The sequence below is a fragment of the Falco biarmicus genome, chromosome 1 (genome assembly GCF_023638135.1).
Source record: "Falco biarmicus isolate bFalBia1 chromosome 1, bFalBia1.pri, whole genome shotgun sequence".
In the NCBI taxonomy this organism is placed as follows: domain Eukaryota; kingdom Metazoa; phylum Chordata; class Aves; order Falconiformes; family Falconidae; genus Falco; species Falco biarmicus.
Window position 1 is genome coordinate 91,919,187 of NC_079288.1, and position 19,125 is coordinate 91,938,311.

The window sequence follows — 19,125 nt, forward strand, 5'->3', positions numbered from 1 at the left end:
ATGAAAGTGAAGAAGTGCAGTAATATTCAAGAATGTCACGGATACAGGATGAGCCAACATTCTTCTGGCATTTAACCCTCTGCTTCTAGCAATCTAACCTGCTTCTACAAGCCTTCCAAACTGATAGTATTTCAGTAACTACCGTAAGTGATGTGTGTTGCCTGAAGGCACCTTTTCCATAACCACTGCAAAATAGAATACCCATTTTATTATTAAAAAGTAGTTTGGTTTGCAAATTGTATTTTTCTTCTTAGTTGCCTCAAAAAGGAAAAAAAGTCATGATGATCTGATACTGTTCTCGCCAAATAACCATATGATTGTACAGTAAGATGTAGATAAAGATATTTTACTATTTCACAGGGGTACTGTAAGAATTAATAGCTCATTTGGCAGTTTCAAAATTTAAGGCCAAATTTTACTCTGCTGGATTAGATTAATTCCCATGGTAGCTCAAATGAGAGCAGAAGTTGCACATAAAGTGTATCTATCTTTTGCAACCAACCATCTCAGCCTGGGCTGGGAACTGTATGAATAAATTCATTTCCATCTAATATAAAATTATTGCTCAAAATTTTTTTTTAAGGTTAAGGAAGACTTTTTATCTTTCCCTATTGTTAAAAATATATGGTTTTGTACAGTTTATTAGATTCTATTTTTATCTACATTATCAACCTACAGTTCTGTTAGGGGTTATAGTACAAAGTGGAAGCAATACCTTACTCCTTAAATGTAAAGTGCACATCTAAATGACCTAAATATGTCTTCTTTCTAGTGACTAAAGAGAATCATCTCTCACATATCACAAAAGACTTTCTATGAATCAGCCTATAACAAGGTTTTGCAATAAATGCTAATAAAGAGAATCCAAAGAAAACTAATATCTGATTGAGCTGAAAAAATAATTAGATCTCATATTCTTCCTGAATTCCACTAACCTGCTTAAGTAACAATGCTTGTTGTCAAAACTCCTTGAAAGTAGAATGTGCTTTATTTTGGTGTTAAAATAGCTAAATTCTAAACAGTAAATCACTAGTATCCCTTCTTCCTTTTCTTCTCCAAGCCTCCTCTAGATGATCAGTATTACAGAGAGAAAAAAGCCAACCCTCTAAACATGAAAACCTGTTTTGTTGATATTTGAATATAGTTTTTAAAATAAAATGTATTTTGCTGTTCAGAATTTTAGCAGGAGTTTGGTACTGTGGTAGCTGGGTATATCTACTGCACCTCTAAGGGACCTTCCTTATCCTCTCTCAAGATCATGAAGGTTTGGCCTTACAAGGTTTGACATGGATTTGGCCACATCTTTCTTCGGTGCAGGAAGAAAAGACAGTCATATAAGAAGTTCCAGGCACTGCTTTGGTCCCTCTTATGCTCTGTACAGCACATGCTTTTCATCCTGTACCCTCCTGCTCAGCTCCATTAAGAATGTGGATGGTGTGCAAGTCGATTCTCTAACTGCACAGGTAGAAACTACTGTCAAAGGAGAATACATACTTTGCAGCGGTTGACATAAATTGTTTCCGCCTGTAGCTACTGCTTCCATCTGAAGAAGTGTGCCTACAGAGAGGATACGGGGGGGATGGGGGAAAGTAGTAAGGATGCCTCTTGCTTTCTTCTTTCCCCTTTATGGTGACTGTGACAGCTTTTTGGTAGCTGTGTTGTTGGAGCATTCCTCCAGATCCTAGTTTCTCTGTCTGTTTTCAATGTATTGCAATAATTTTCTACTGCCAGTATTCTGTTTTTGGAGTATAGGACTGGTCTAGAGAGACCACAGAAACATGATCCGAGCGGCACAGAGTCTTCACCTATGATGAATAATGACTTGGGGCAAAACTGTGTTAGCCTGTCACATAAGGGTTGTGCTTACAAGAAGCCTTCTTGTGTGGTTTTGCTAAGTTCCTGTATTCTACAGAGCCCAGGTTCAGTGATTGTGAGGTGAGGTAGCTATCTACTTCAGCCTAATAAATGGGGTCTTTTTTAGCTGTAGGAGAAGCCCTGCTAGGTAACATATGCCTCAAGCATTATTTCCCTGATGATTATTTTTCTGCCTCCCTGCTGCCTCTTTCACAGGACAGTAGCATAAATACTGCAGTCTGATAATACTTCAGAGTATTGACTCTTGCATCTTCTTAATATTATTCCCTGCTACTTCATTATAAAGTTACAAAAGAATCATAACCCACACTGATATTAGCTGATGACAGTAGCTGTTGATTCTAGCTCTGCACAGAGGGCTGGCATGCCTGCTGGCATTTTGGGACTTTTCTGCTAGTCAGTGGTGAATAGCAGGTGGTTTCTTATCTCAAATTACATTTCTTTCTTTACCATGTGACTTTACACTAAGTCATTTAGGAATAATCTAAATTAAATTTAAAGTTCTGCTTTCTTTTGGAAAACATGTTATTTAGTGGACAGCAGAGGCTTCTGTTACCTGGCACTTCCAGTAAAAAAAACAAACCACAAAACCATCAGTTCAGGAGAGATTGTTTCCATTACATCAAAATAGAAAATCTTTACTTACCTGGGGGCAGCAGAATCACATGCCAAATGTTATGTGCATTTAAATACATGATAATGGAACCATTTCTTTGCTTTTCCCCTCTGTTTACTCTAGTCAAAGTGAAATGTGGCACAGGGGTTATTTCCCCTCACTGAGGTAATAGGTTCATATATGAATGAAGGGTCTTGTCCTTCTTGCTTAACAAATTACACTCTTTCTGACTCCTTGTTACATTTTGCCAGTGTTACAATCCAGTTTCTCCTTTATTACTTCCAGGATTTCCTGTCTGATTCTCTCTTTGAAAGCAGAGACCTTTTCTGCCTTAAAGAGTGAAGAAAGAAATTAGGGCTAGATTTATTAATCTCTACAGTACTCAGATTTGTTAATGTTTTCAATACAAGGTAGTACTACATGTGTGAGTGCAACAGGCTATATTGAATGCCTGGGTAAGAGGCAATGCGAACCAGGTACCCAAGTGTTACAAACAAGAATAACTATGAGCTATTCTGATCTGGCCAGCATTTTTTTCATACGCTGATCCCTTCAATTAATAATTCCTTATTAAATGAAATTCAGCTACTTTAGAAGGAAAGAAGACAGATGATCCTGAAAGGTAATGTAATTTTTTGATTGCCTCTTGATTATAGATCTAGTACTTCAAACAGTCCTTACATAAAATACTGTTGACTTCACTGACAGGAGAAGCAAGTTAACATCCCTTTTCATGTGATACAGCTAATGATAACTTTAAGAAAGTTGAATATAACCCAACTGAAATGTCAGACATTAGTTCATGATAACCCCTCGCATACATGAGCACCTTCATAAGTGAACCGGATTTTTGGAGCATGCACATAAAGAAATCAACAAAAATAAGACACAGCCTCAGCAAAAAATAATGGTTTGAAATTGAGTTCATTTCAGATCATAAATAAAGCAAAACTATATAAAAATTGTTTTAAAATAAAGGAGGATCATACAGATTCTTTCCGAAACAGCTGAACAAAATCTGAGAGCTGCTATTTTAGAATCTTTCTAACTAATCCTTGGAGGAAAACAAAAACAAGCCCAACCCATCCCAAGGTTGCTGTTATAAACCTCAGTGCAGAGTTACATTGCTTCTGTTATTTCATATGCACCATGCCTTTGGCAGTGCACCAGATGTTTGCCTCCAGCTGGTTTTGCTTTTGTATACAAACTCTGAGCAACAACAAACAAAAAATAAAAATATTTTGCAATGAGAAACAGCCTCAGCTACTGGACTTAAAGCAGCCAGCATTTCTAAATGTCAGATTTCCATATCTTAGCATGTTTTTGGTTTTCAATAGAAAACACTCTTGCCTATAAGCTATGTCTTAAATGTGATCTATTGTGTTACAATTCAAAGAAGCAGCTAATATGAATTTTTTTTTTTTAATCCTAAACAGGGAAAATCTAAGACTTTTAGTAGTTGTTCTCCTGTTTGTTAGTGTGAAGTACAACAAATGTATGTAAAAGACCAGGCAGATCCTACTTCAGGTTTCTGAAGAGCTGCGTGTTTTTCCAAAGTTGTGAAGTGTTTCTTATTCACTCTTAAAGTCATATAAATATACTTCAAAGAACAAGACAGAAAACTTGATATATTCACAAACTAAACTTCCTGTATTTTGGTAACATGTTGGAGGTAAATGCGCATAAACACAGCTGTACTTGTCCTCCAAATGTTTCGGTGAAGCGGTTGACTAGTTACTTTTAATTTTCGTCCAAGATCTCTTTCCCTTGAATCAAAATGAAGCAGTACAAGATTTTGATGTAGTTTGTCTATCTCACAAGCTGTATGAGTTTTATCAATTGAGAAAAAAAGAACCCTTCAAAAAAATATAAATGAGTGAAATATGTTTCAATTATTAAATTGTATGTAATTAAAAGAAAAAATCCTTTGCACTAATCAATACTTTATAAATGTTAATGTATTTCCCATGTGATATGCAGACTATTAGGCTATAGATACCTTGTGCTGTCAGATTATTTCAACATACAGCTTCCGGGGGAACGGTAATATGAAGTACCTTAAATAAATTATATAACTTTAAATGTGTCAAATATGCACATTGCAAAACCACAGGTACCGTCCTTAAAACAAGAAAACATCCTTAACATTGTAATCTGAAATCAAGAATCTGTCATTATCTTCTAAAATTGAAATAAAGGTTAAAAATACTAATCTATTCTGTCATACTGTGGGGTTTACCTAGGGTATTCTGGATCAATTGTTTTAATTAAAAATACACCAGAATTTTAAAAATTTCATGAACATCAAAGAATACTGTACAATTGTACCACTATGTAACAGTATGTATAAATACTTGGCAGTAAAGCTTCAGTAGAGAGTGATTTGCAATGAAAAAGTTAATACTTAGTTTGACACAGAAAGTTTGCAATAGCAGATGTATCGTCTCTGGGTGTCATTCTTCCATTCCACTGTGACTGGGCATTGCAGGCCATGCAGGATATTTTTCCCCCCCCCTCTGAATGTATTTAACTCTCCCAATCACTCCTTTCATGTGTATTCTTAACAGAAAGCCTCCTGTTGAGCATGGCAGCCAGATCCGTATGCACTACAAGCCTTAATCTCTTTTATTGGTGAATGTCCTCATGCCTGATGATTTTGTAAATTACCCAATAAAAAATGTTGAAAATCAGAAAGGCTAATGGGAAACAAGCTCTGGATATTGTGTCTATCTTCTTGGCCCGGTCAATGAATACCTTTCTCATGTCATCAGGGCTTTTTGGTGCAGCTTGAATAGGATTATTTGGCCCCTTTGGTGTCACTCCATCTTTTGCTTGCAGACATGGGCCCATTCCATATGCTGTAAAGCTAAACTGACTTTCGCGTACGTCATCATCCTGTTGAAAAAAAGAGAGGAAAAAAAAAGAAAAAAGCAAGAAAGTGTTGGGTTTTTTTTAATTTATTATTATTTACAGAAATCTTACCAGCTTCTAAATAGCAATTATTACATCATTACCTCAGTGACTTCTTGAATCCACAGTTTATCTTAACTGGTTGAAATTTCAGCCCTATCAGTGTCTGTCAAAAATATTGCAGGTGCATTAATAAGAACAGAATTTTCCTATTTGTTTATAGTTTCTGTAATCTATTTGGAGAAAAGAGAAAGCTTAGTAAACTAGTGGTAATCAGGCACAACTTCTGACTTGGTTTAATTTTCCCGTTTACAGTAAATATCCGTAGTCTTCAACTGGGCACACTTCACACTGGTCTTTCAGAGAACAGCCATTAACTCTATATGTTACTTAACAAAATGAGATCCTGGCCTCTAGAGGTATTCATCGTACAAGTGCTAATGATGTTCACGTTGATTATATTAGTGACAATTCTGCCTATTTGGTCATGGCGTATTTAGTTAATCTTATCTTTATGCTTTATTTCTGCTGTTCCCTGTGAATGCATTAGACAAAGAAAATAGTATGTAAAGTGTCTTTCATTCATTTTATTTTAAACTAAAGACCAGATTTTTCTTCTCATTCATTCTTCTGTCAAATCAGGGGAGATTTAGCAAAGACATTCTGAGTTTAGGGAGCTATAAGAGAAAGTGGTTTTAAATCCTGTGGCACAAACAAAAGTAAGTGGTCTGAAGTGATATATATTTTCGCAGCATGTGTTTCAAAAGAATGTGGCTTCTGGCTTGACAAACATTTTGTACTCTTTACCTGGTTATAGATATTCTCAAATAATAAACGAGGTACAAATGCAGGCAAATAAATGATACACAGACTGTGAAGCCAGGGGCAGACTTGGTTCTGAAATATATCCCAGTGTATTCCTTCACTATGTATGCTACCCAAGGATAGTCAGATGATTTTGATGGCATTCACAATTTTTTAAATACTGATTTTTAAATTCAGGATTTCCTATCTTTTATGTCTAATTTAGACTAGTTGCTTTAGGATTCTAGACTTTTATGAAGTATGACAAAATACTATGTGTTTATTATTTCTTAAGTATTTTGGAAAATAATTTCCATAACACTTAAAAAAAGAATTGAGAAGCAGTCAATTTTCCTTTTGTAAGAGAAGTTTTGATATTTTGAAGGTCTTCTTCAATTAGATTAAAATAAAAGGGTAAAAAGAGTTAATTATCAAAGCAAATAAAATAATCCATATTTCAGTTCGAGTAATTCTGGAAGCATTTGTGTTTTATTTAAACCTCTTTATACAAATGTAATTTCTGAATGAACACAGTTTAAATCCAAAATTCTGAATTTTTTGATTTAAAATACCTGTGACATTTGAAAAATCTGAATTTGTTTTGGAATAGAGAATTAATTCTAAACGTATTTTAAAATCTTGATTGAGTAGTAGAAGAACCATCGTTAATTACTTTTTTAAAAAAAATCCAGTGATATTTATTGTCAATGTCAGTTGAATAAGTTATCTATGAAAGAATGCTGATCAGTTACTTAGTTTGAAGTAAACTAGTTGGCAATCAGCATGAGCATCCAAGCAGAGCTGTAGTTACCACCCAGCTTCAATAGTTTTTCATATATGCAAATTGGAAAAATGTGTAGACTAAAATAGTTCAGTGAAACTACTATACTTCAAATCTGTATTAGAATTCTCCTATAAAAACAAAAATAAAGCAAAATTAACATGAAAGAAACGGAGGAGGAAAAATCACTGACTTCAATATGAAAATGAATAACAGAAATACAAAATGATAGGTTCATTATTTGATGACGTGATAAAAAAAGATCTCATTACTGCAATAGTGTTCCTCTCCTGTCAGAAAAGGATTGGAAATAACATCTTTATAGAAGCTGTATTCCAGCAGAGCTGTAGTGTTGCATTCCAGTTAACAGAAGTTACAAATACATGGACTGTCAGAATTTACACCAAACTTGCCCTTTAAACACCTTCTATGTACACCACTATGTACAATTCAGGGTTTTTTACAATGCAGTTTTTTCACGCTTCTCCAGAAAATAATGTTTATGATTGCACAGCCTCAAAAAGATAATAAAATAATTCTTCTGAGTAGCAACTTTCAGTTGGATATGTTTTCAGGATGAGGCACTATATACTAAGACTTTACTGTCTTTGTTCTATGCTCCTGATCCCCTACAGTGGTTTTCAAGGCCATTTTTTTTTTTGCTTTGAGAAGTCCTGAATTTAGTCTGCAAGCAGACTGCTTAGAAATATTCTCTGTTGTTGAGTGAGTGACGTGAAGGTCCTTCTAGGAGTACAGCATTTCTGCCCAGTGTGTGTTGGATGGCATGTCTGCAAGGGCAGGCAGGATGGTTGGAGCCTGCCAGTCAGACCAAAGTGCCAGGGCTAATGGGTATGCAAGAAAGGGCACCTTCCAGAGCTTTGTAACATGCCAGGTATCACCATAATTTTTTTCTGAGTTACTGGCTGAAATATCTAAAATGTGGTTCTGTAAGTTTTCCAGCAGGTTCATAATGCAGAAAAATCATTAATTTGGCCTCAGGTTCATATCTGAGTGTGCTTGTGCACATCAGGAAAGGTATAGTTACTGTTATTATTGATACTAACATTTGAGTGTGTTTCCAAAGGCATTTTTATAAAATGTCAGTGACACCCATTTGTTTTTATCAAGTGACTTGGCTACAGTCCCTCTTTTTGACTAGAAATACTTCTTACAGTGCACGTGAGTCCACAGCCATTGAAATCAACTAATGGAAGTATCCTGTATGCCCCAGCTGAGAATCTGGACTATGAATCTTCCTGGAAAAGTCCTGCATTTTGGTGGTGGTGTTTTTTTTTAAAAAAAAACTAATAAGGAAGCTTGCTTTTTTTTCCTGGTCTTTTGTGTATTTGTTTAGTGCATCATCACTAAAGAAAAGAAAATGAATGAATTCTTATTGATTTTTGATAAAGCTTTTAAAATCTTATTATGAATGAATTTTAATAAGGGTTTGATATGAATGTCCTTTAATAAAGGTTTGGTACGAATGTGCTTTTCACACATGGTTTTGGAATTAAAAGTTTGAAGGTTATTCTGCATACAGCTACATAGAAATATTTTATCATTTCTATTAAAATTACTGTAATTAAAGAATGGAAATAAATATAGGTAATTTTTTTTATTTAGAAAGAATTCTTTGGAGACCTGAAGGAAATAATTTCAATTAGTTTATTTTCATATCAGTGTTGTTCCACAAAATACTTAGCTATAAAGTATTAGAAAGCTGTCAGTTTCTGTGGCCCTGACTGCTGTTGTCTGTCCATATATTTAATAATACATTTCTCTTGAGTAATATGCATAAGAGCTGAAAATATCTCCATAGTCCTTTGACTGTAGGTTGTAGTAATAGCTTGAAGACTTATTTGAAGCCTTGGCTTGGTTATTTGAACACTATTTTTTATTGTTCATTTTTGAGAGTAAAAGTGTTATTAAATTTTTGGTACTACAGACAGCTTGGTTTTAAATGCTGATGTGGTAGTAACTGATTTCTCCATGAACTGATGTCACTATTTCTTTGCAGTTCAAGAGTAAAATTTTAATACTATATTTTAATCCGATTTAAACAGATCAAAATGGATTACAAAATTAACAAGACAGGTACCTTTATTAACATTTCACGTCATCACATACAGGTAGCAATGAAGGTACATGGAGTTCACGTGGGAAGACAAAAGGACAGGGCCTCTGTTAATGATTGGATATCACGTTATGACAAATAGGACATCTTCTTCATCGTTTACCCTTAAATTTGTACTGTAGATTTGAGGCAAAGTCCCGTCTATAGGTCCTGTACATCTCAAGCCATTGCTATGCTGCAATGATTCACTGATTTCATTTCCATCAAGAACTCCCTCAAAATACTTTCATCAAAACGGATGGGTGGGTTGACCAAAAAGAAAACAAAAGAAAAGAGGTGTGATTACCATTAAAGACAATCTAGTTTGCATGTCTATTTTCCTCACTAAAGATACGTTGATCTTTAGGTTTTTGAAAATAGAATTAAAAGAGTGACTATTCCTGAAAACTAAATATATTAAAAGCTAATTTAAAATCAAAGTATTATTAAGTATATGTGCAGTTAATCTTTTTCCCTGTACAGTGTAAATGCAACTAAGAAAACGCACTGTTCATAGCTATATGTCATTATCCCTGTATGACTTCTGATTCTGCCATTTTTAACTTTTGTTTCTCAAGACTGAAAAGAGTGTAACTGTAAATGGATAATTAATATTCATTCATTCTGAAGGATATTTCCATCACATTAGTAATATAAGATTTGTGAAATAGTTTTGTTCATTGGCCAGATTTCTTTTTCTGACAGAGAAAAAGCACTACGGATCATATATGGACTACAAAATGAAGTCTTAAATTAGGGACCAAAATCCCCATGTTCTCATGATTCATAATGCGATTTGTGTAATCATAAACAAATTAGACCCTTTTTGAAAAATCTCCTATACCTTTTGTGATGCGTATTGAAAAACAGCAATGAGTAAATTGTATATTATGTAGCAATAAGTTTTCATTTATAAATGTATTTATAGCACAATCCCAGACACTTCAGAATTTTTGTCAATTCTGTGCAAATTGGATTTAGCCTCTGAAAAGAAATTTGCCTTTCAGTTATTTGGAATCATTGAAGTCCATGCTTACAACCATAAAAACGGTAGCCAGAGGGTGCAGTTATACCTAAGAATTGCCTTTGATGCTGCTGTTACTGTTTGGGAAGGGAGGCTGCAAGGGAGGATGTACTAGCTGGTCTAAGAAAGAGGCAGTGACTACTTGAAAAAGCATAAGGAAAATGGCAAGAATAGATGAGCTTTGGATGCCAAAATATCTTGATACAGCTCTGTAAATAACTACATTTTATATAACTGTACAATTTTCTATAAAACTCAGCAGCTCTTATTTTGTTTGCTACACTAATTTACTGCAGAGATTTTATCTGAGCTCAGTCAAATACTTTTTAAGAGAGAGATTTCAGTTCTGTGTTTTTAATCAGCATTGAGAAGGAATAACCCATAGTTCTGACAAAATTTCAAAAATACTCTAAACTCGGAAAACCTGTGAATTTGTTTAAGGAGATGTTTGGAGTTAAAATTGAACGTAATGATTTGGACAAAGAATCTGAAAAATAGAGGAGAGCTGGTAAGTGCAAATACAAGGTACTACATTTAGCCAGGAATAATCAACTTCACAAACATAAGATGGAAAGTGAATGGTTCTGCAGTAGTTCTGGAAAGAGACGTGTGAGTTATGGAAGGTAGCAATCTTGATATGTCATTAAAAAGGCAAATGGAAAACTGGTTTGTATAAACCTGCGAGTTATGGAGGGTAGCAATCTTGATATGTCATTAAAAAGGCAAATGGAAAACTGGTTTGGATAAACAAATGTATAACTTCCATCATGTGGTCATTTGGCTACTCTCAGCTGTTACTGGCTAGGCTTCATGTTGCAAACACAGTTTTGAGGAATTATATAGACTTACTAGGAAAATTCCCAGGGAAGGAGAATGAGAACGAGAAAAAAAAAAACCAGATTGTACCAACTGGGAATATTTAAAGAAAAGAAGACTGAATGGAAATGTGCAAATTGCTACATCAAGGAATGAAGTAGTCTGTTCTTTGTCCCACTCTAGACAAGCCATGAGAGTCCAAAAAGGGCATTAGTAAAAAAACTTTCTAAACCATTGGAATAGATTTCAGAGGAGCTTGTGGAATTTTTGTGACTGGGATGAATTAGGTATAACTGATTCTGATTTATGTCAGGAAAATGGATTCATTGACTTCCCAAGGGCATTCCAGCACTGAAATTCAATCGTCTGATCATTGGCTAGGGTTTACTGAGTAAAAGTAAATAATAAATAGCTTCCCTATTGCAATTAGATATTTATTCATGCATGTTCTCTTCTGTCAATGTATACCTGAAATAAAACATTTCTAGACCCATCTATTTTTGGATTTTTGCAACACAGTCAAATCACTAGGAATTTTGCCGTACCCTTGGCAGGTAAAATGCCAGTGCCAAAAAGATCTATATTAATTGGTTGGAATTTACCTGGTAGAAAAACCTAATCCTTGTAAAATGTCCCAAGATGGCAAGCATATAGGATGAAAATGTCAAATAAGTTATCCTAACTGCTCTATTTCTCTAATCTATTTGGACATAAATACTGAATAGAATAACAGTTTTCACTTTGAAAACAAAGAGGATTTAACGTTCAAGAAAACCTCTGTAGTTTGCTTCAAATGCAGCCTTTTAACCTAACTTCTTTTCGTGTCTTATGACTTTGTGGTCAAATGAACAATTCTGTATACGTGGTAGTTTCAAAAGTCAATACAATCTAATTCCTGAGAGCCAGTGGCTGTTTGACCTAGTCCAAAGGGACAACAAACCCTTACAAAACTTTATAAACATGAGCTATAGTAACTGACTTTGAAAAAGACAAAAGAGGAAGGAAACAGAAAATTTGACTTATGATCCTAGGGTCTGCTTTTCATGTTAGAAATCATGGTGAATAAATAATAATATTTGTGGTAAAGAAGGCTAGATATTAACCGTATCTATTCTTATATAGCTATAACTATAGCTTCCTTTAATCCATAAGACATCATTTATTATTTATATACCAGAGGGTTTAGGATGTGATCCATTTTTTTTTTTAAGAGGTAAAATCTCTATGCCATAATGTTTCAAGTTCTTATATATTTATTGGGCAGGGAATTGTTTAATAAAACAATGAGAAAAAGAGAAGCAATTAGCTGAGCTGTCTCTAGAGCTTGAGAAGGTGTGTTCTTAAAGATTAGCTCGGGCCAGGAGCTCTAGCTCTACACAGAATTGGAATCACTCAAGAAACGTTCAGTTAAATTAATCTTTTTAGAAATATTTCTCAAAATCATAACCTTGCATAGGAACAAAGCATTTTTTGGCAGATTTAGGCTGAGAAACCTGTCTCATGATGAAACATACAGATACAGGCAGGAAGGGAAAGCCATATACCGTCCAAATATAGTTAATATGCTCACTTGAGTTTTATTAAAAAAGCATGGAAACGCATGCCTTCATCCTTCAGAATCTAAGGGGAGTACTTGATATTGTACTATAGACCCTGCATTCTCTAAATCTAATCCTCTAATTTTATGAGTACCTAGCAAGCAACCTACCTGAAACTAGAAGACTGTCTAATGAAGTGTCAAATTAGAATAAGGACTTTTAAGTGTGTATTCAAAAATACCATGATGTGAAGCACTCATCCAGCAAAACACTTAAGTCAATGAGACTATTCATGTGCATACTTGTTAGGCGGTCTTCTCTTAGAAGTGCTTTGTATATTGTGGAGCTGTCCTCACATACCTCTAAGGTGAAATTTGATTGATTTTGATTGCTGAAGGTGTGTCTTTGGTGAGCTTGAAGTCTTGCTAAGAGGGGGCTGGAAAAAGATTTGGTTTGATTCTGAAGAAAGAGGGTAACACTACTACCTGCCAATTTCTAAGCCCTGTGATTATAATAATGAATGTGTACTTAAGGAAGTGAAAAGGTGTCACTATAGTTGAATGCGGTAAATTTGCCTGAGATCCAGAAGACACTAAAATACATGGTAAAAAAAATAATGGACTGAAGTATAGTCACATATCACTCACCAGAGCTGTTTGTATTCGACACATGACGCATTCGTGGTGGCTCACCTGCCCCCTGTCCTGCAGTCCATCTCTGCCTATCCCATTCCCACCATTCCAAACCTTTAAGCAGCTTTCAGAGAGCTGCCATATTTCAAAAACAAACACCCTGTCACAAAAGTGCTACTTTCCTCTTGTGTGTCTCAGAAAGCATTTTTTCTGCTACTGTCAGTGAAAAGAAAAAAACACATTTTTCACAGGTACAAATGTTGAAAGCAAGTACATGCAGTCTGAATCATCCTCTAGGCTACAGTACATTAGTTTCTCTCTGAAGCTGAATTAGTTTAGAACTCGACACACAGGAATGTCTGAAAATATCGTCATTTGAGTGTCCAGCCTGTCTTTTAACATGGAGTCTTGCTAGCAGAGACTGCTTAGGTAGGCCTTACAGCATGACAGGTTTTTAATATCTTCTAACTAAAAGCGAAACAACCTGTAAAATATCTTCTTGTGATGTAAGTAGTAAATTGAGGTAAGTCTTCAGGAACAAAAGATGGCTGAAATGAGTTATATTGCTACAGACTTTCATCCACAGTAATATTCTAGATAGTGACTGAAAGCCAGTAGAAAGGCTCGGAGTGACATCAGTGGTGGGTACTCATTTAATGAGTAATTTGGAGATATATTTATTCTTTGAAAAATCAGAAGTAGGAGTTACATATTGTTGTAAGAAATTTTACTTATTGCTTGATTTAACAGAAGAGTTCAGAATTCAAACCTGTAGTCTTAGCTCTTTGACTTTGCACACTGGTAGTGGCATATTTTAGTTAGTTTAGTGGTAGTTTAGTTAGCTTCAGCTATAAATTATATATTAATAACCATTGCTGTATTAACGTTTCTTACTAGTTATATAAACAATCTATGCTATGTTAACATGACAGAAGGAAAAAACCAGCCCCAAACTTCTCAGCCTTTTAAAAGGAAATGTTTGTTCTTCCACCAATAATATCAATTGAATAAGTATTTTTTGTATTAAAATAATATTTACATGAAACACATCTGTTAAGGCTTTGAACTGAATACAAGAATGAAATTAAGAAACATTATTTGTTGAATCTCAGTATAGTACAAACTGCTGCAAGCACCAGTAACATTCATCCACTGAAGTATAATGTAACTCTTCTAACAGAGTGAAATCCATGCTTGTACAGATGGCTCCCACATGGCCCATGCCTCATTTAAATCTTTCTTAATCCCTCTTTTAGGAATTCAAGTTGGATTTATGCAGTGCATAGTCCTTGTAGTGACCCTCTGCCTATAGTGAATTTCATTCTATGCTGCCATATTATTTGTATTGCCACTTTAATCTACAGTATGTTTACCAAATTAACCCTATATCCTGGCACAAATCAATCTCAGACTCTCTTGCAAAGTTGTGAATATGGTAACTTTTACCTTGTTCTTCTTCCTCTTGCGACGGAATCTCAGAAGTTCTTTATGCTGCCTTGACACAAAGTTCACAGCTGCATACTCCAAAAGTGCAGAAAATACAAAGAGCAGACACACAGCCATCCAGATGTCAATCGCTTTGACATATGACACCTGTGCAGAGAATAGAACAGAAGACTGAATATGTTAAGACCACAGATGTGAAGTTTAGTATTTCACATCAGGAGGAAGTGCATTAATATCTCCACATCCCAACACTACTTCCATCAAACAACATTTAGCATGAAAGCCAGCTAATAAGAAGGACAACAATTCAATCTGTAAGCATTAAATATTATTTTTGAAAATGTGGTCTTTCACAAAATGTGTTTACTGTTTACTTCATTAATGGTTCCTCATAGTGTACTGTGTATTTTATCACAAACCAAATAATCCAGAAGCAGCACATGCTCTTCCTCTATTTGTCCTCCTGACATCTGTGAATGATACTAAGGAGGCATAGAATAGATTATAGTGGGACCAGTGGGAATTCCTGTATTATAACAGAGCTGATCTAAAGCCCTGAAATAGAAATTAGGTGGCAGGAAGGAGATATATGACGAACTCTGATGTGTTCATTCACTGCTAATTTAGGCATGTTAAGTCAAAAATATAGGTTCAAAATTAGTCCTGTAATGCTGACACAGTGGAAGTATTGAAAATCAGTTACAGGGTGGATGGAATCGTTGCAATCCTTTATTGCCAAGCTCAGCTGCAGGATATAATCTGAAGTAGAAAACTAGGGCCTGTTCCCTCTCTCTGCAAATCTGCAAGAGCTTTTTTTCATACAAGCCAACATAGCTTCAGACCTCAAAAATGTGATGAAAACATACGTAGCTCTCTTGGGTAACCTCTTAGGTTGTTGCTTTTCTGAGTTTTTACAGCATTCTATTTTCTTATGTGTTGATGCTACGTTTGGATGCATATATATGAGGCACAAAGAACACTCACTTCTGTTAAAGGTATCTATTTTACTTAGGAAAAAATCTAATTAGCCAACCTGAATATTGCATGTTAAAACTAATATAGAAGTAGACTTTGTACATTTTTATTGTACATATTTTATTTCTACGAACTGCAATGGCATGTGAAGATGGTTAAGGAATAACCCTTAAAATGAAAAACAAAATCTTTAAAGCAATGGCAGGTCAGAAATCTTAAATACTTATAGAAATATGTAAGAAATACATTATTTACATTGTGTGGTGAGTGATTCTTTATACCATTATTTGGAGCTATTTAGCTTCACATTTTTCTACATGTTGATGTAAATGTGTTTGTAACTAGTCGAGTTACATTGTAATGTAGGCAGGTTTTGAGAAAGGAATGTAATTGAGAACAGTTTGGAATCTATGACCTTTAGAAATTCAGTCATATCTGCTAGCACGTCATCAGAGACTGGGATCTGGAAAAGGACGAGCTAGTCATTTGTTAAGCAGAATTTATGGAGTACTGAATAACGTTGCTTTCATCAGTTGCTGAGGTTTATGGAATTTAGTAGGTATGTAGTTGGCTAAATAGTTGAGATGGGGATAAATAGAGTATATTTGATTGGTGACTCAAAGAACCTCTAAGTATTTCAAAGTTATTTATCTCCTTTAGAAGATGTTTAAATGCTAACAATTAAAACACATATGGTTGACTGAAGGTGTTTATTTGCCACATAACATTATGACTTTGTACTAATGTGGTACAAAGGAAATTCTGCTTACCTTTGGAAGAGATGCTCGTGAACCTGAGCTTTGTGTTGTCATGGTCAGTACAGTTGTTATGCCTAAAGCCACTCTGGCTGGAGCTGCATCCATATTGATCCAAAATGACACCCAGGAGAGAATGACAATCAAGAGACTCGGTATGTACATCTGGATGAGATAGTAACCCATCTGCCTTTCAAGGTGAAATCGCACCTCAATACACGTAAACTTTCCTTTTTATAACAAAGAAGAAATAGTCAATAGAACGTTCTTTACTGTCAACATCTAGTGTACACTTTAAAGAATTTACACTCCATCAAATGTACTTGTTCTCTAATGAAATATGAATGTTTTAATTTCTCTTCAGTGGTTTTTAATATGCATGTTGCCCATTATAATAGGTGTATCTACTGGAAAGAAAGGGGACAGAAAACCTGAAAATTTAAGAATTCAATAACCTCTGGAACTCTTCTTTCCTTATAAAAGCCAAAGCACAATTCACTATAACAGGGAAGTTCCTCTGTGTGATCACACTTATTTTTCACTTATTGTTTGAAAATACAGCTATATGTAAATATATATCTCCCATTGTATAACATCTTCTTTGTCTTTTGGTTCAATTTTAAGCTTAAATTTATTTTTTTAATCCAATGAATTTGGGAAAAATATAGTGAGATTAATGTGGGCATTAGGTTATCAATAGGAGATTCTGCTAAATCTCTCTTGATCCCTAAACTGTTTCAGCTCAAAAGTACAGTGACCAAGATTCAAACAGAAATCAAGGACTTGATATTAGACAACTTCAGAAAGCTAATTGAATGACCTTATTTTTCCAGGTAGTGCACATCAAGTAAATTCTACTGCTTTAAGCAAATGAGAAAAACAACAACAACAACAAAATAATCTATTGTTAGCTCATAGAAGCATAAAACCATTTCCTTTCTCTTATCCAGATTGAGTGTGTTTTTGTTTTGTTGTTTTTTTTTTTTAACCTTGTAAACTGTAGAGTATTTCACAGATCTTGACCTGGTCTCATTATAGTTTCTAATTCTGCTCAATGCTTATATTAGTCACATATGAATGGTGCTGGAGGCAATGCTATTACTGTAAATAACGTATATGTGAAACAGTTTCTTACAGCAGAAACATACATACCTCAGATTTCTTCCTTATTTGAATGAAAGCATTTACTAATTCTAAGTTTAACATGAAAGCTATATAGTTATTTATTTCTGAAGTTGTATGAAGTTGTTTGGTTATGTTTTCCAATAGTTTTTGATAGATATTTTCCTAATCCATTTATATTTACCAAAATGCCATTTTATAGCAAATCATTCCACATTAATAGTGCTTTAATATTTATCACATTAACAGAATTTATGTAACGGACTTCTTTACGAGCTTATCCTATACTAATTTAATATATTGTGTATTATACTGTGACAATAGTGTTAGGCATACAGAAATGAATTTCAGAGAAATTAAAACCAAAATGTTTTTATTCTAGACATATTAAGTGCTTGCAAATATCTTCTGAACTTCATTATTTTCATAATAGTTCTCTTAAAAGGCTATTAGTTCTTTCTATGGTGTCATAGTAAATGTTATTGGATGAAATTTTTATTCTGCTGAGGCAGTAAAAAAATATTTCGTAAGATGATGGTTATGATGTTCAATTTTAAATTGTTGTGATATCTCAGGAGTTTTATATCTGCTGGCTCAATTATTAGTTCCATTCCTAATTGCTCATGTTTTCTGAATCCTATCTACACTCCTGCAATCTGTGTCCCAAATCCTGGCTCAACCATCTGCTGCCCCAGCTTCAAAACTGATTTCTGCTTCAATCAAGGGATGCAGTCCTTGTTTAACAAAGTGAATGGGAATTTTGGTGTCTACCAAGGTTTTCACCTACATTTCTCTTCCAGTATCTTCAAAAGGATACTGACACAAGGCATTCTTTTGCTTAGCAGTTCAGTACGCCCCGCCTAACTAGAAGTTCTGCACTGACTGGCCTTTGTCAGAATCATATTCTTACTTCAAACTGGTCCTTACCCAGAAGATTCCTTTTTTGTGACATCTATTAATTCAGCAGCCTTGGAAAGCAGTAGTCTATCTCTCATACATCACAGTATATCATGGTGGTAAGTAGTGACAGAAATGCATCTAACAAATCTAGGTCTTTTGTAAAGCCATTTTATGTGGCATCACATCAGCCAGAATTACAGTTCAGCATGCAGCATTTCCTTCTTATAGGGTCTTATACTCTTCTTTCAAAACAAATTAGGAAGGAAAACTAAGGAGCATCAGAATGGGTAATTTATGCATAACCGGAGTGTCAATAAACATTGGCTATTGCTTGTACATTTTTTTTTTCTCCAAAGAAAGGTGGGATAAGAGATCTGAGTTTCTCTTCTGAGTAATCAAGTGGGCTTGAATTATTACAGAGCTCAGCACAAAAATACTGTGGTCCTAAACAGAGAGCAATAAATAATATACTAGCTCTGATGTGGATTATTTTTATGTAGTTGCATGTTTGCCAGGTTTATCTGAACTAAGAGGAAGGAGAGGACTAGCTGTGGACCACAGAACCCTAACAAAATGAAAGAGATTCTGAATGAAAGAATTGCAGATGGAATATACAGTAACCACAGAAAAGGAGAGAAAAGAGACAGGATGATGAAGAGGCCAGAACTAGGACTGAATGATGTGTCGGAGGAATTATACTGAATGATTTTTTTCTTGGTTTTGTACTTTTGTAAACATCATCGGCCAAGGTAAAAAAAAAACAACAATCAATCAAACAAAAAACAAATAAGCCAAAAAAAAAAGGTGAAGTGTGTCTC

The 19,125-nt window shown here is 34.7% G+C and overlaps 1 protein-coding gene across 4 annotated transcripts in view; it reads right to left on the reverse strand.

Annotated features, from left to right (window-relative positions):
* Positions 1-1,360: 1,360 nt before the first annotated feature.
* GLRA3 (glycine receptor alpha 3) overlaps positions 1,361-19,125 on the reverse strand; it is a 91,071-nt gene continuing 73,306 nt past the window's right edge. Inside the window, exons 7-11 of one of the 4 annotated variants that reach the window (XM_056326573.1) lie at positions 16,301-16,515; positions 14,556-14,702; positions 9,224-9,343; positions 5,246-5,386; positions 1,361-2,821 (exon numbers count right to left, since the gene is read on the reverse strand). In XM_056326573.1, coding sequence (XP_056182548.1) covers positions 2,729-2,821; positions 5,246-5,386; positions 9,224-9,343; positions 14,556-14,702; positions 16,301-16,515 — 716 coding nt within the window. In that variant the 3' untranslated portion in view covers positions 1,361-2,728. Of the gene's footprint in view, positions 5,387-9,223; positions 9,344-14,555; positions 14,703-16,300; positions 16,516-19,125 lie in introns of all 4 variants that reach the window. The other 3 variants (XM_056326575.1, XM_056326572.1, XM_056326574.1) reach the window with 3 other exon arrangements.